This window comes from Saccoglossus kowalevskii, chromosome 14 (assembly GCF_978046115.1).
Source record: "Saccoglossus kowalevskii chromosome 14, keSacKowa6.1, whole genome shotgun sequence".
Classification (NCBI taxonomy): Eukaryota; Metazoa; Hemichordata; class Enteropneusta; family Harrimaniidae; genus Saccoglossus; species Saccoglossus kowalevskii.
Window position 1 is genome coordinate 10,474,414 of NC_140654.1, and position 17,003 is coordinate 10,491,416.

Here is a 17,003-nt window from a genome sequence, read left to right on the forward strand (position 1 = left end):
TCCATCAGCATTTCACTCAATATACACCACTCCATCAATGCCTAGAATCTATCAGCATTTCACTCACTATACATCACTCCATTAATGCCTAGAATCGATCAGCATTTCACTCAATATACACCACTCCATTAATGCCTAGAATCTATCAGCATTTCACACACTATACATCACTCCATTAATGCATAGAATCGATCAGCATTTCACTCATGATACACCACTCCATTAATACCCAGAATCTAACAGCATTTCACTCATTATACAACACTCCATCAATGCCTAGAATCTATCAGCATTTCACTCACTATACATCACTCCATTAATGCCTAGAATCTGTCAGCATTTCACTCACTATACACCACTCCATTAATGCCTAGAATCCATCAGCATTTCACTCAATATTCACCACTCCATTAATGCCTAGAATCCATCAGCATTTCACTCACTGTACATCACTCCATTAATGCCTAGAATCCATCAGCATTTCACTCACTATACACCACTCCATTAATGCCTAGAATCCATCAGCATTTCACTCAATATACATCACTCCATTAATGCCTAGAATCTGTCAGCATTTCACTCACTATACACCACTCCATTAATGCCTAGAATCCATCAGCATTTCACTCAATATACACCACTCCATTAATGCCTAGAATCGATCAGCATTTCACTCACTGTACATAACTCCATTAATGTCTAGAATCCATCAGCATTTCACTCACTATACACCGCGCCATTAATGCCTAAAATCTATCAGCATTTCATTCACTATACACCACTCCACTAATGCCTAGAATCCATCAGCATTCCACTCACTATACACCACTCCATTAATGCCTAGAATCTATTAGCATTTCACTCACTATACACAACTCCATCAATGCCTAGAATCTATCAGCATTCCACTCACTGTACACCACCCAACTAATGCCTAGAATCTATCGGCATTTCACTCACTATACACCACTCCATTAATGCCTAGAATCCATCAGCATTTCACTCACTGTACACCACTCCATTAATGCCTAGAATCCATCAGCATTTCACTCACTGTACACCACTCCATTAATGCCTAGAAACCATCAGCATTTCACTCACTATACACCACTCCATTAATGCCTAGAATCCATCAGCATTTCACTCACTGTACACCACTCCATTAATGCCCAGAATCCATCAGCATTTCACTCACTGCACACCACTCCATTAATGTCTAGAATCCATCAGCTTTTCACTCACTATACACCACTCCATTAATGCCTAGAATCCATCAGCATTTCACTCACTGTACACCACTCCATTAATGCCTAGAATCCATCAGCATTTCACTCACTATACATCACTCCATTAATGCCTAGAATCCATCAGCATTTCACTCACTGTACACCACTCCATTAATGCCTAGAATCCATCAGCATTTCACTCACTGCACACCACTCCATTAATGTCTAGAATCCATCAGCATTTCACTCACTATACACCACTCCATTAATGCCTAGAATCCATCAGCATTTCACTCACTGTACACCACTCCATTAATGCCTAGAATCCATCAGTATTTCACTCACTATACATCACTCCATTAATACCCAGAATCTATCAGCATTTCACTCACTATACACCACTCCATTAATGCCTAGAATCTATCAGCATTTCACTCATTATACAACACTCCATTAATGCCTAGAATCTATCAGCATTACATTCACTATACACCACTCCATTAATACCCAGAATCTATCAGCATATCACTCACTATACACCACTCCATTAATGCCTAGAATCCATCAGCATATTACTCACTATACACCACTCCATTAATGCCTAGAATCCATCAGCATTTCACTCAATATACACCACCCAACTAATGCCTAGAATCTATCAGCATTACATTCACTATGCACCACTCCATTAATGTCTAGAATCTATCAGCATTTCACTCATTATACACCACTCCTTTAATGCCTAGAATCTATCAGCATTTCACGCACTATACACCACTCCATTAATGCCTAGAATCTATCAGCATTTCACTCACTATACATCACTCCATTAATGCCTAGAATCTATCAGCATTTCACTCACTATACATCACTCCATTAATGCCTAGAATCTGTCAGCATTTCACTCACTATACACCACTCCATTAATGCCTAGAATCCATCAGCATTTCACTCAATATACACCACTCCATTAATGCCTAGAATCGATCAGCATTTCACTCACTGTACATCACTCCATTAATGCCTAGAATCCATCAGCATTTCACTCAATATACACCACTCCATCAATGCCTAGAATCTATCAGCATTTCACTCACTATACATCACTCCATTAATGCCTAGAATCGATCAGCATTTCACTCAATATACACCACTCCATTAATGCCTAGAATCTATCAGCATTTCACACACTATACATCACTCCATTAATGCATAGAATCGATCAGCATTTCACTCATGATACACCACTCCATTAATACCCAGAATCTAACAGCATTTCACTCATTATACAACACTCCATCAATGCCTAGAATCTATCAGCATTTCACTCACTATACATCACTCCATTAATGCCTAGAATCTGTCAGCATTTCACTCACTATACACCACTCCATTAATGCCTAGAATCCATCAGCATTTCACTCAATATACACCACTCCATTAATGCCTAGAATCCATCAGCATTTCACTCACTGTACATCACTCCATTAATGCCTAGAATCCATCAGCATTTCACTCACTATACACCACTCCATTAATGCCTAGAATCCATCAGCATTTCACTCAATATACACCACTCCATTAATGCCTAGAATCGATCAGCATTTCACTCACTGTACATAACTCCATTAATGCCTAGAATCCATCAGCATTTCACTCACTATACACCGCGCCATTAATGCCTAAAATCTATCAGCATTTCATTCACTATACACCACTCCACTAATGCCTAGAATCCATCAGCATTCCACTCACTATACACCACTCCATTAATGCCTAGAATCTATTAGCATTTCACTCACTATACACCACTCCATCAATGCCTAGAATCTATCAGCATTCCACTCACTGTACACCACCCAACTAATGCCTAGAATCTATCGGCATTTCACTCACTATACACCACTCCATTAATGCCTAGAATCCATCAGCATTTCACTCACTGTACACCACTCCATTAATGCCTAGAATCCATCAGCATTTCACTCACTGTACACCACTCCATTAATGCCTAGAAACCATCAGCATTTCACTCACTATACACCACTCCATTAATGCCTAGAATCCATCAGCATTTCACTCACTGTACACCACTCCATTAATGCCTAGAATCCATCAGCATTTCACTCACTGCACACCACTCCATTAATGTCTAGAATCCATCAGCATTTCACTCACTATACACCACTCCATTAATGCCTAGAATCCATCAGCATTTCACTCACTGTACACCACTCCATTAATGCCTAGAATCCATCAGCATTTCACTCACTATACATCACTCCATTAATGCCTAGAATCCATCAGCATTTCACTCACTGTACACCACTCCATTAATGCCTAGAAACCATCAGCATTTCACTCACTATACACCACTCCATTAATGTCTAGAATCCATCAGCATTTCACTCACTGTTCACCACTCCATTAATGCCTAGAATCCATCAGCATTTCACTCACTGCACACCACTCCATTAATGTCTAGAATCCATCAGCATTTCACTCACTATACACCACTCCATTAATGCCTAGAATCCATCAGCATTTCACTCACTGTACACCACTCCATTAATCCCTAGAATCCATCAGCATTTCACTCACTATACATCACTCCATTAATGCCTAGAATCTATCAGCATTTCACTCACTATACATCACTCCATTAATGCCTAGAATCTATCAGCATTTCACTCACTATACACCACTCTATTAATGCCTAGAATCTATCAGCATTTCACTCACTATACATCACTCCATTAATGCCTAGAATATATCAGCATTTCACTCACTATACACCACTCTATTAATGCCTAGAATCTATCAGCATTTCACTCACTATACACTGCTCCATTAATGCCCAGAATCTATCAGCATTTCACTCACTATACACCACTCCATTAATGCCTAGAATCTATCAGCATTTCACTCACTATACACTGCTCCATTAATGCCTAGAATATATCAGCATATCCAGATTAATGCATATTTGCTTCATACAAAACTACACATCACACGGGAGCTTTGATATCACTATATTATATGACAATTCTTATCGGTCACTTCAGATTTATGTACATTACAGAGTAGTTATGGAGAATTTACAAAACTGATTAAAACAATGCATACACAGTTGCTAAAGCATCAATCCACATTTGTTTCCAAGGGAGCCCCTCAAATGTCTGGCACACAAACTTGAAGAAAAAATTAATTAATTTTGAAAAAAAAAAAATAATTAATCGTAAATGTTTTGGCTGGGCATGTTTTTTTCTTTTCGGGTATAATTCCTCATTCAGCGTACTAGTACTCCTTAAGAAACTTCGTTATTAAAAGATTAAACAAGCAGCCTTTCAGCTGAGATAGCTCCGTTGTTAACAATGCCAGTTTCAATTAGACAATTGAGGATATCCTCACAAAATGAACAAAACTGAGAGAGGTCTACCTGAGGTACCTACCTATATGTTGAATATCAAAGCAATCAAACTTGCATTTTTTAACAAGAAGTCAAAAATGAACAAATATAGGGAGATCTACCCAAGGTACATATACACCAAGTATCAAAGCAATCAGACTTGTATTTTTTGAGAAGAAGTAAAAATGTTGACAAAGTCGACAGCAAAGCTAAAACAAGCAGCTTGTCGGCTGAGATAGCTCTGCTATTAGCAATGCACATTTCAATTAAAGAACTGAATATATCGTTAGATAATGAACAATAGGTGTAGTATCAAAGCAATTGCTGTTTTCAACAAGAACTCAAAAATATCACTTTTTACCAAAAATGACTGAAAATATCACCACAAAATGAACCAATCTGAGAGTGGTCTACCTGAGGTACATGTACCTATATGTATAGTATCAAAGCAATCAGACGTACGGTTTTCAGCGAGAAGTCGAAAATATCACTATTTTACCAAAAATGACAAAAATATTCACCAAAATTAGAGAATTGAAGATATCGATCATCATGAAATAAACAAATCTGAGAGAGGTCCACATGTAGTACCCATATATGTAATATCAAAGCAATCGGACTTGCAGTTTTTAACAAGAAGTCGAAAGTATCACTTTTTACCAAAAATGACAAAAATATTCACCAAAATTAGAGAATTGAAGATATCATCATGAAATTAACAAATCTAAGAGGGGTCTACCTAAGGTACATATACACCAAGTATCAAAGCATTCAGACTTGTAGTTTCCAAGAAGAAGTCGAACAAGCAGCCTCTCGGCTGAGATAGCTCCGCTGTTAGCAATGCACATTTCGATTAAAGAACAGAAGATATCATTAGAAAATGAACAATATGCATAGTATCAATGCAATGGGACTTGCTGTTTTAAACAAGAATTCAAAAATATCATTTTTGACCATAAATGATTGTGTTTTTTAACAAGAAGAAAATATCACTTTTTACCAAAAATGACAAAAATATTCATCAAAACTAGAGAATTGAAGATATCATCATGAAATGAACAAATTTGAGAGTGGTCCACATGTAGTACCTATATATGTAATATCAAAGCAATTGGACTTGCGGTTTCTAACAAGAAGTTGAAAATATCACTTTTTACCAAAAATGACAAAAATATTCACCAAAATTAGAAAATTAAAGATATCATTATGAAATGAACAAATTTGAGAGTGGTCCACATGTAGTACCTATATATGTAATATCAAAGCAAGTGGACTTGTGGTTTTTAACAAGAAGTTGAAAGTATCACTTTTTACCAAAAATGACAAAAATATTCACCAAATTTAGAGAATTAAAGATATCGTTACAAAATGAACAAATCTGAGAGAGGTCCACATGTAGTACCTATATATGTAATATCAAAGCAATTGGACTTGCAGTTTTTAACAAGAAGTTGAAAATATCACTTTTACCAAAAATGACAAAAATATTCACCAAAATTAGAGAATTGAAGATATGATCATGAAATGAACAAATCTGAGAGAGGTCTACCCAAGGTACATATACACCAAGTATCAAAGCATTCAGACTTGTAGTTTTCAAGAAGAAGTTGAAAATGTAAAACATTGACACGGACGACGGACACCGGACGACGAACGACGACGGACAATCACTCATATGATAAGCTCCGCTCGACAAAGTCGACAGCGGAGCTAAAAAGTTGATGCGGACAATGCACACCCCGCTCTTTTGTTGCATCTAACAAAATGTGAAATTCAAACCCCATTTTCAAGGTAGCCAGGTAACTAACTAACAAACACACACGCACACTATTTACCAATTATTCATACAGAAATAGGCAGGATAAGCATGTATTTAATAAAGATTAGTTCATATATAAATAACGCTTTACATAGAATGTATTATAAGTACCATTGAATTCCAGTAACTTAAAATTGTTTTTGACTTTACAACCTTTTCACCAAAAACACAAATGTTCTTTGACCTCAAAATAATAATATGGTGAATGTCAATTTGTAAATTTGGTGAATGGACAAGGTTTTAAGAAATAATTCCTGCTTTCTTTGCTAACTGTCCAGAGTAGCCAAAGTAAAATTCATTGCATTACTTGGATTTGCAGAATTAATGCATTTGTGCAAAATTCATTGTTGATCTAATCTCAAAATGTATCTGTTAGTCTTGTATTCAAATACGGGTTAATTTGAATAAATTTGCATATATAGCAGTTGTAAATGCATTACCATGCAAGTTGATAAGATATGATAATTACCTGTAGCATAAATTTGCATATATAACAGTCAAATATACAAATGAGAAATTTGCAGAAAATACTGTTAACCATATATGGTAGAAAATACAAATGAATAATTAGCATATAATTTGCATATACAGCAGTCAAAAATACTGTTAACCATATATGGTAGAAAATACAAATGACAAATTTTCATACATAGCAATCACAAAATCTTATTGACCATATATAGTAGGAAATACATGACTAATTATCATATAATTTGCATATATAGCAGGCAAAATATTGTTGATCATATAAGGCAGTAAGTACAAATGACTAATTTGCTTACATAAGAAATGTCATTGACCAAATATGGTAAGAAATACAATTAACATATAATTTGCATATACAGCAGTCAAAAATACTGTTAACCATATATGGTAGAAAATACAAACGAATAATTAGCATATCATTTGCATATACAGCAGTCAAAAATACTGTTAACCATATATGGTAGAAAATACAAATGACAAATTTCATACATAGCAATCACAAAATCTTGTTGACCATATATAGTAGGAAATACATGACTAATTATCATATAATTTGCATATATAGCAGGCAAAATATTGTTGATCATATAAGGCAGTAAGTACTAATTTGCTTACATAAGAAATGTCATTGACCAAATATGGTAAGAAATACAAATTGGTAATTAGCATATAATTTGCATATACAACAGTCAAAAATACTGTTAACCATATACCTGTATGGTAGGAAATACAAATGACAAATTTGCAAACACAGCAGTCAGAAAATCTTAATAAACATATATATGAGATAATACAATTGATTAATTAGCATATAATTTGCATACATAGCAGTCAGAATACTGTTTCATATATAGTAGTAAATACAATTGACAAATTTGCATACGCAAGCCAAAAATGCCATTGACCATATATAGTAAGAAATGCAAATGAATATAATTTGCATATAATATGCATATAATGATATAGAAAAAACATACTATATTTACAGCTGGGTGTAAATTGCATGAAAATTTTAAAATGTTTATATTGTACTCAATTGAATTATTAAATACAATTCTCACAATGAAGATTAAGTACTACAATGTACAGCTGACATGAAGGCTGGACAGATTACAATAATTACAATTATTTAGATGTATTTTCATCAATTTTTGTTTGTACTTTGTGATAATATCAACATATAAATTGCAAAAGATTTTTGATTTCAATTTTTTACAATAAAATAATGCTTGTTGCATATTGAGGTATTCTTTACAATGCTTATTTGCATACTGTAAAATACTTTATTTTCGCTTGGAATTAATTTTCATTATTTCTCCTATATTTTACATTCATCTCATCAAAAATCAGTGAAAATAAATTCCATACAAAACACCCAAAATTCCTTTTCAGTGAAATTTAATTCCAGCTAAAATAAAGTATTTTACAGTATTAGGGAAATGAGATTTTCCGATACTATTAATTTAACCAATACTGCGAATGACAATACTACATTGTCTTTGAAATACTATATTTTTATGCCAAAATGTGGATGTTTATTTATTGGCAGAATTGTTCATCTCGATCAAATGTTTTGAAAAAATATGAGCTATTATTAGAATTCACCTTGTGAAAACTGACTTTAGCAATTAAAAATGCAAATTATGACAGTCACTATTGCAAAGAATAAATTATTTTTAATGCTGTATTTTCAGAATTTCATAAATTTAGCATTCAAAGCATATAGAATCACGGCAGTGATTGGTGTAAAGAGTCAATTATTTTATGTCGTATTATGAGCATAATTTGCATATACACGTATAATTAAAAAATAATGTATTACACTTTTGTTAAGCTGCGATTGACCTTAGACAAAAATGGCTGCTGAATCTTGTTGAGAGTGAGAGATTAATAAAACTTCTTTTAGCTTCTCAAACAGCATTCATCCTCCCTTGGCATCATGTCTCCCGTAAAATCTGTATTAGAAGCCACATCCCTAATAGAAGCCGCACCCATTCTTTTTGAGCAATTGAGAACCAAAAATTCACCATTTCTCATATGTGTAGATGCTCTAATAGAAGCCGCATCCCCTCTGTTGTATTGTACCATTTTATTAGAAGCCGCAAATTTTAAAACAGATTTTACACTACTGATCTACTGATCTATGAATCCATAGCAAACATGAGTCATTTTCCATGAATTTTCAGACTCCTGTTTCTCGAAAAACTGGCCGATGACTCTAAATTTCATGTTTCGGTATCCAGACATGAACCCATAATAATGACAAACATGACAAACTGGTATAATCCTCAATTCAGCTGAAACTCTAACGCTGCAGTTCACAATAAAAATGTTATCAACCAAGTTCTGTAAAATCAGTATTAGATGCTGTGGCTTAAATCTATTAAAACGGTAAAATGCAACAGAGAGGATGCAGCTTCTATTAGAGCAGATACTCATATAAGAAATGTCAAATTTTTGCTTCCCAATAGTTCAGAAAGAATGGATGCAGTTTCCATAGGAGATACAGCTTGTAATACAGATTTTACGGTAGTATTAACACATAAGTCAGTTAATTATACACATATTGTACGTGATAATATTCAGCCACTGGAATTCATCCCAGTTTACTAGTATATATTAATATATCCAGTCACAGCTGTTTACTGTAAAAGGATTAATTATTCCATGGGTTTTAATTTTGCTTATTTCACTGACTGGAAAATGTGCTAAATTAAAACCTAGTGAATATGTCAAATTTAACATAGAACACATTATTTAAATGATAAAACCGTGAATTTAAAACCCACTGAATATGCCTGAAATGGTAAATCAGCAAAATTTAAATTCAGTGAAAATTAGTCATTTTACAGTATATATAAATATATCCAGTCACATTCAAATCAAGAAGAATTAACACCAAGATGGACAATCAACCACTTTAATAATATAAGTGAAATTTTTTTGAAACTTAGGATACGGTACCCCTACCCTTAGTTCACAGTATTCAATATGGATACCCTGAAAGGAGTAAAGGCAGTAAATCAAGTGAAATGTTTGGGATAATTTATATTTATATAATTTGGAAAAAAGTTATATTTTGTAATAAGCAATATTTTGGTCATTTGACCAAATTGTATAACATAAATAAATTTTAAGCAAATTGCAGACCTGGAATTTAATACTTATTTTAACTTGTGTGGCTTTCCAGTGGGACAAGCACTACTGCCCTCTAGTGGCGGATGGTACATTTATGTAAGGAGTAAAATGTAGGTGCTGTCATTTACAAAATTTTACAGGACAAAACAAAGGATCTTTGAACATCATTTGGTTGAACAGCTCAACTGATTAAAAAAAAATTATGGTAATATTTTCTTTTGCGGATTTTCACAGCCCTTCTCACATACACAAATAGTGCAGTGTTATTATAATACAGACAATAAAAAAAACGATAACGTTTTAATGAATGCCCCTTAATAATGTGATTTCATTTGACAGGACACACATATATACACATATAGAATATGTCAATCAATTAAAATGCTTGTTCAGTTCATTGTCTTTCAACACAAGCATCCCCTCTGAGTTGCTTTGCTACAACAAAGGTTTCAAATTTCTTGGTAGTTTCTGTAATTTTTTTGCTAATTCTTAACCATCAAGACATGCTGTCCCATCAGCTCCACATTCTTAAAAATTATAAATAGATTTTGCTGAAACCCCTGCAAATGTTTATGCATTTTTCTCTAATTTATTCATCAATTGAGGACTAAATAGTTGTAATTTCTCATTGGGTAAAAATCTTCATTAAAATTTATGGAAAAAAAACACATAAACAGTAATTTACTTTGGCATTCAATCGGTTAAAAAGCTTTTTCTTCTCCTGCTTCTTGTTCAACATCATTACATTCTTGTTCTGCATTGTTATCCATACAAATCCAGTGCCCAATAGACTCGGCTAACGATGCAATCCACCTGAAATAAGTAACAAACAAACAAATAAAACAGCTTAATTAAATTATTATGATACATAATGAACAAACATTATGTTTCTGGACATAATATCTGACATTACATTACTAATAATTATTATACACACTTTTTGTATTTTGGCATTCCCATGATGTATCCTTGGAAGGAAAAGATGTATAATAATAAGGTTATTACAAGGATACCTCAAAGTATGTACAAAGACAGTACAGCAGGAGTATCGACCGGCACTCTGCGAAGGTCGATGCACAGCGCACTGTAATAACCTCATATAATGTCAACAACATTACTGCCATATTATATTGAATATTAAAGCAGCAGCATTGCAGGCTAGGTTGATAACTGCTTGCTCCACACATGTCTAGAATGTTACATGAATGGAACAAGCTTGGCCACACCAACTTCAACATAAGTCATCAAACTAATACTGCGACAACAGAATATCTATACGAGATGCAATTCCCTTGCAATTTATTTTACCAAATCGTATAAATTGCTGAATGAAAAATTATCCAAAGAAATTAAACAAAATATATGCATATACTGACGCATGCAGTTGCATATGTCAGGATGCAGTCACTTGTCTGCATCTAGTGTGTGTATTTAGACGAAAAGCACATCCTGCAATTATTGTTTGATCTAATCAGTATGAATCTTGAGACACGCATAGCAAACCAGTCAGCAGAACACAGCTAGCAATGTTGCTATTTTGGTGTTCAAAACTATAAGGCATTGACACGGTTCAAACTATAAGGCATTGACACTAATTAAGTTTGCCAATGGCCGAACTAAATATATTTGATGACTTACTCAGAAAATGAAAATAAAAGACTATTTTAGTGACTATAACATGACTAGATATGAACTAAGATAAACAAAATGGTGGATTTGATGACTTACCCAGACAATAAAAGTGTGGTAAATAGTTATTTAGGCTATTTTAGTGATTATAATGGCCGAACTAAATATATTTGATGACTTACTCAGAAAATAAAAATAAAAGACTATTTTAGTGACTATAACATGACTAGATATGAACTGAGATAAACAAAATGGTGGATTTGATGACTTACCCAGAAAATAAAAGTGTGGTAAATAGTTATTAAGACTATTTTAGTGATTATAACATGACTAGATATGAACTAAGATAAACAAAATGTTGGATTTGATGACTTACTCAGACAATAAAAGTGTGGTAAATAGTTATTTGGGTTATTTTAGTGATTATAACATGACTAGATATGAACTAAGATAAACAAAATGGTGGATTTGATGACTTACTCGGACAATAACAGTGTGGTAAATAGTTATTTGGGTTATTTCAGTGATTATAACATGACTAGATATGAACTAAGATAAACAAAATGGTGGATTTGATGACTTACTCAGACAATAAAAGTGTGGTAAATAGTTACACGTATTTGGGTTATTTTAGTGATTATAACATGACTTGATATAAACTAGGTTGAACAAAATGGTGGATCTGATGACTTACCCAGACAATAAAAGTTTGGTAAATAGTTATTTTAGTGATTATAACATGACTTGATATAAACTAGGTTGAACAAAATGGTGGATTTCATGATGTACCAGCAAACCCACAAATAGTTCTTGTAACAGCCATCATGGCCTATATTCTCTCTTTTCAGTAGATATATATTTCAAACTTGCCTTTTTCTGTCAACATCATGATCAGCACTGAAATACCACACTCGCATAACAGGATCAGGTGGACTCAACATAAATGCAAATTTCTTGTTACCTATCTCTGTTTCTTGAATGCTGTAACCATGGAAATGGGCCACGCCTTACAAATAAAAGAAGCAATTAGCAACATTAAAAAGGTATTATAAACAAAAGATATTTTACAATAATAACAGCTCATTGTTAAAATATAATTCACCAACTTTTCAGAGTGAGAATATTCTGTCAGGCATAAATGTATAGCATTCGCATACAGTGGCGGCGGCGGTACAGGGGGGGGGGGGCAGTCTTTCCCTCGAACAAAATTGGGGGGGCATCGCCCTCCAAAATCAAGATGAAACCCCTTTGTGTCAGCAAAATTTGCCCCACAAAATGCAGAAATTTTTTGACATATGACATAATAAAAATGTTGACATATTATAATTTTTGACATATGACATATAAAATCTTTGACATATGACATTTAAATTTTTGACGTATGACATTAAAATTATTAAAATTTTTGACATGACATATTAAGAGTAAAGAGTGAAAGAACCAAGTCTCAAGGTGAGGATGAGTCCACATATACATACATACCATGTACTTTCAACTTTCAGGTTAACAAACTAATTCATGATTTTTTTTTATTGTGTAAGTCACACAGAACCCATATCATACACAGCACAGCACAATGATTGTTACATTTGTTGTTGTTGTAGCTATATTGTTAAAAGCGCATCTCAAATGTAAGACGTATGGATACATGGACATACACAGTATTTACGTGTATGTGTTTCTAATAGTCCAAGAGTGAATTTAAAGCCATGGATCGGACAGTCTGATATTTCTTACCTTGTGCTGTCAGAGAATTTACATCCCTATAGTAATACATGCAGGCATCTTTCAACACACAGTAACGTCGTCGCCAAACCTTTCGTCTTCCACCTACTTTATAGAGGTAACCATGGCAATCAGGGTTAGTAATGGACAATGATGGCAATCCTACATTATGTACACTGATATCTATCCATGGATCAGACGAAACCTTTGGATTTGAAGCTCCAGACAGTGCATTAGCCCACCTGAAATAAGATGAAACGGGAAACAAAATTAATATTAGATGAAATAACGTAGTTCACATGATGTCCTTTACATAGTGTGATTCATTACATATGTAATGCAGTTTATTATTTATTTATCTTTATTTCAGATTGTCAGGCATTTGAAAGTCCATATAAAACTAGTATGACAAGTCATTGAAAATGACACAGTCCCCGTTAAGTTCTCTTTGTGCTCGTCATATTAAAGCGGAGGGGTTGTCGCGAGCATGTCCTTGAAACTTGAGTTCCAAGTGGCGTATACAACAGATTGTTTATTTACATCAAAACACGTGTTTCGTGTCATAGTAATATGGCCAAAATAAAAACAGTCGTTATTCAGCCATCTTTGATCTGATTATGAAACACACTGATATGTATGATGTATGTGCCAAATACGAATGAAAATGGTACATAAATTGTGGAAATATAGTAGTAAGGCCAACAAGCAGCCTATCGGCTGAGATAGCTCCGCTGTTAGCAATGCACATTTCAATTAAAGAAGTGAAGACATCATTAGAAAATGAACAATATGAATAGTATCAAAGCAATCGGACTTACAGTTTTTAACAAGAAGTCGAAAATATCACTTTTTACCAAAAATTACAAAAATATTCACCAAAATAAATTAATTAGAGAATTGAAGATATCATCACAAAACGAACAAATCTGAGAGAGGTCCACATGTACTGTAAAATCTGTATTAGAAACCGCGGCTTCTATTAAAATGGTACAATGCAATAGAGGGGATGCGGCTTCTATTAGAGCATCTACACATATGAGAAATGATGATTTTTTGGTTCTCAATTTTTCAAAAAGAATGGGTGCGACTTTTATTAGGGATGCGGCTTCTAATACAGATTTTACGGTAGTACCTATATATGTAATATCAAAGCAATCGGACTTACAGTTTTCAACAAGAAGTCGAAAATATCACTTTTTACCAAAAATGACAAAAATATTCACCAAAATTAGAGAATTGAAGATATCATCACAAAATGAACAAATCTGAGAGAGGTCCACATGTAGTACCTATATATGTAATATCAAAGCAATGGGACTTGCGGTTTTTAACAAGAAGTCAAAAATATCACTTTTTACCAAAAATGACAAAAATATTCACCAAAATTAGAGAATTACAGATATCATCACGAAATAAACAAATCTGAGAGAGGTCCACATGTAGTACCTATATATGTAGTATCAAAGCAATTGGACTTGCGGTTTTTAACAAGAAGTCGAAAATATCACTTTTCACCAAAAAATGACAAAAATATTCACCAAAATTAGAGAATTAAAGATATCATTACAAAATGAACAAATCTGAGAGAGGTCCACATGTAGTACCTATATATGTAATATCAAAGCAATTGCACTTGCGGTTTTTAACAAGAAGTCGAAAATATCAGTTTTTACCAAAAATGACAAAAATATTCACCAAAATTAGAGAATTGAAGATATCATCACGAAATGAACAAATCTGAGAGAGGTCCACATGTAGTACCTATATATGTAGTATCAAAGCAATTGGACTTGCGGTTTTTAACAAGAAGTCGAAAATATCAGTTTTTACCAAAAATGACAAAAATATTCACCAAAATTAAAGATATCATTACAAAATTGACAAATCTGAGAGAGGTCCACATGTAGTACCTATAGATGTAATATCAAAGCAATTGCACTTGCGGTTTTTAACAAGAAGTCGAAAATATCAGTTTTTACCAAAAATGACAAAAATATTCACCAAAATTAGAGAATTAAAGATATCAACATGAAATGAACAAACCTAAGAGAGGTCTACCCAAGGTACATATACACCAAGTATCAAAGCATTTAGGCTTGTAGTTTTCAAGAAGAAGTCGAAAAAGTAAAACATTGACACGGACGACGGACGACGGACGACGACGACGGACGACGACGACGACGACGACGGACAATCACTCATATGATAAGCTCCGCTCGACAAAGTCGACAGCGGAGCTAAAAAGTCAGATGGCTGTCAATCGGCCATCCTTGACCAGATTTTGAAACGAATTGTCATGGACATGCATCCTAACATGTATAAAGTACATGTATGTGCCAAATTTGAATGAAAACTGACAGAGCACGTCCAAGATACTGCATAAAAAAACAAAAACAAGATGCCTGCCAGTCGACCATCTTTGATCCAATTGCAAAATAAATCGTCATGGGCATGTATCCTAACATGTATAATCTATGTACCAAGTTTGAATGACAACTGACAAAGCATGTCCAAAATACAACATTTTCAAAAAACAAGATGGCTGCCAGTCGGCCATTTTGAATTGAATCGCTAAACCACTGCATGTGCATATGTCCCACATAAGGTACTAGGCACATGCAAAGAATGAACGGAATCAGTCCACAGGATTCTGAAATATGACGTTGGATAGACTGACACACGGACAGACGGACACACAGACGGTCGGACAGACAAACTCAGGAATTCACGGACGGTCGGGGACATGTATCCTAACATGTATGATCTATGTACTGAATTTGAATGAAAACTGACAAAGCATGTCCAAAATACGACATTTTCAAAAAACAAGATGGCTGCCAGTCGACCATCTTTGATCCAATTGTGAAATAAATCATCATGGACATGTATCCTAACATGTATAATCTATGTACCAAGTTTGAATGAAAACTGACAAAAACAAGATGGCTGCCAGTCGGCCATTTTGAATCAAATCGCTAAACCACTGAATGTGCATATGTCCCACATAAAGTACTAGGCACATGCAAAGAATGAACAGAATCGGTCCAAGGGATTCTGAGATATGACTCCGGACAGACGCACGGACGCACGGACGGACGGAGACCGAATTATAAGTTCCCGTTTTCGGACTTCGTCCGAACGGGGACTAAAAAATAAATAAATAAATAAATGACCAAAAAATATATATTAAGGTCAGTGTGCCAATGGCAACATTAAAAGTACAAAATATTATTCCAATGAACAAGGCAGACGATGGTTGGTTGTACTCTTGAAAATCGATTTCTACTATCGATATGCAAATGAGGAACGAAAATAAATCCTGTCTGACTTAGTAGTTGGCGTTTGTGTAGTATTCCATGTGATACCTTCATATTAGGTCTACATTTATAGTACAATTTAAAATCATTTCGTACCTTGACATTTCTTCGTCATCATTTGCGTATAAATAGTACGTCTTGGCACCATACTTTGTTAATTTGAATGCATAGTCTTTACCAACATCATGGGCTTTTGTCACAGTGTAGTTTGGTAAAATAATAGCTCCAATTGGTTCCTTATCCTGATGACAAAG

At 34.2% G+C, this 17,003-nt stretch overlaps 1 protein-coding gene across 4 annotated transcripts in view; it reads right to left on the reverse strand.

The window, feature by feature from the left end:
- Positions 1-6,488: 6,488 nt before the first annotated feature.
- The window catches only part of LOC102804200 (uncharacterized), a 47,736-nt gene continuing 37,221 nt past the window's right edge, over positions 6,489-17,003 (reverse strand). For all 4 annotated transcript variants that reach the window (XM_085507902.1, XM_085507901.1, XM_085507903.1 and 1 more), the window contains 4 exons: positions 16,846-16,991; positions 13,445-13,674; positions 12,578-12,713; positions 6,489-10,891 (listed from right to left, as the gene is read on the reverse strand). In XM_085507902.1, coding sequence (XP_085364028.1) covers positions 10,780-10,891; positions 12,578-12,713; positions 13,445-13,674; positions 16,846-16,991 — 624 coding nt within the window. In that variant the 3' untranslated portion in view covers positions 6,489-10,779. The remainder of the gene's footprint in view (positions 10,892-12,577; positions 12,714-13,444; positions 13,675-16,845; positions 16,992-17,003) is intronic.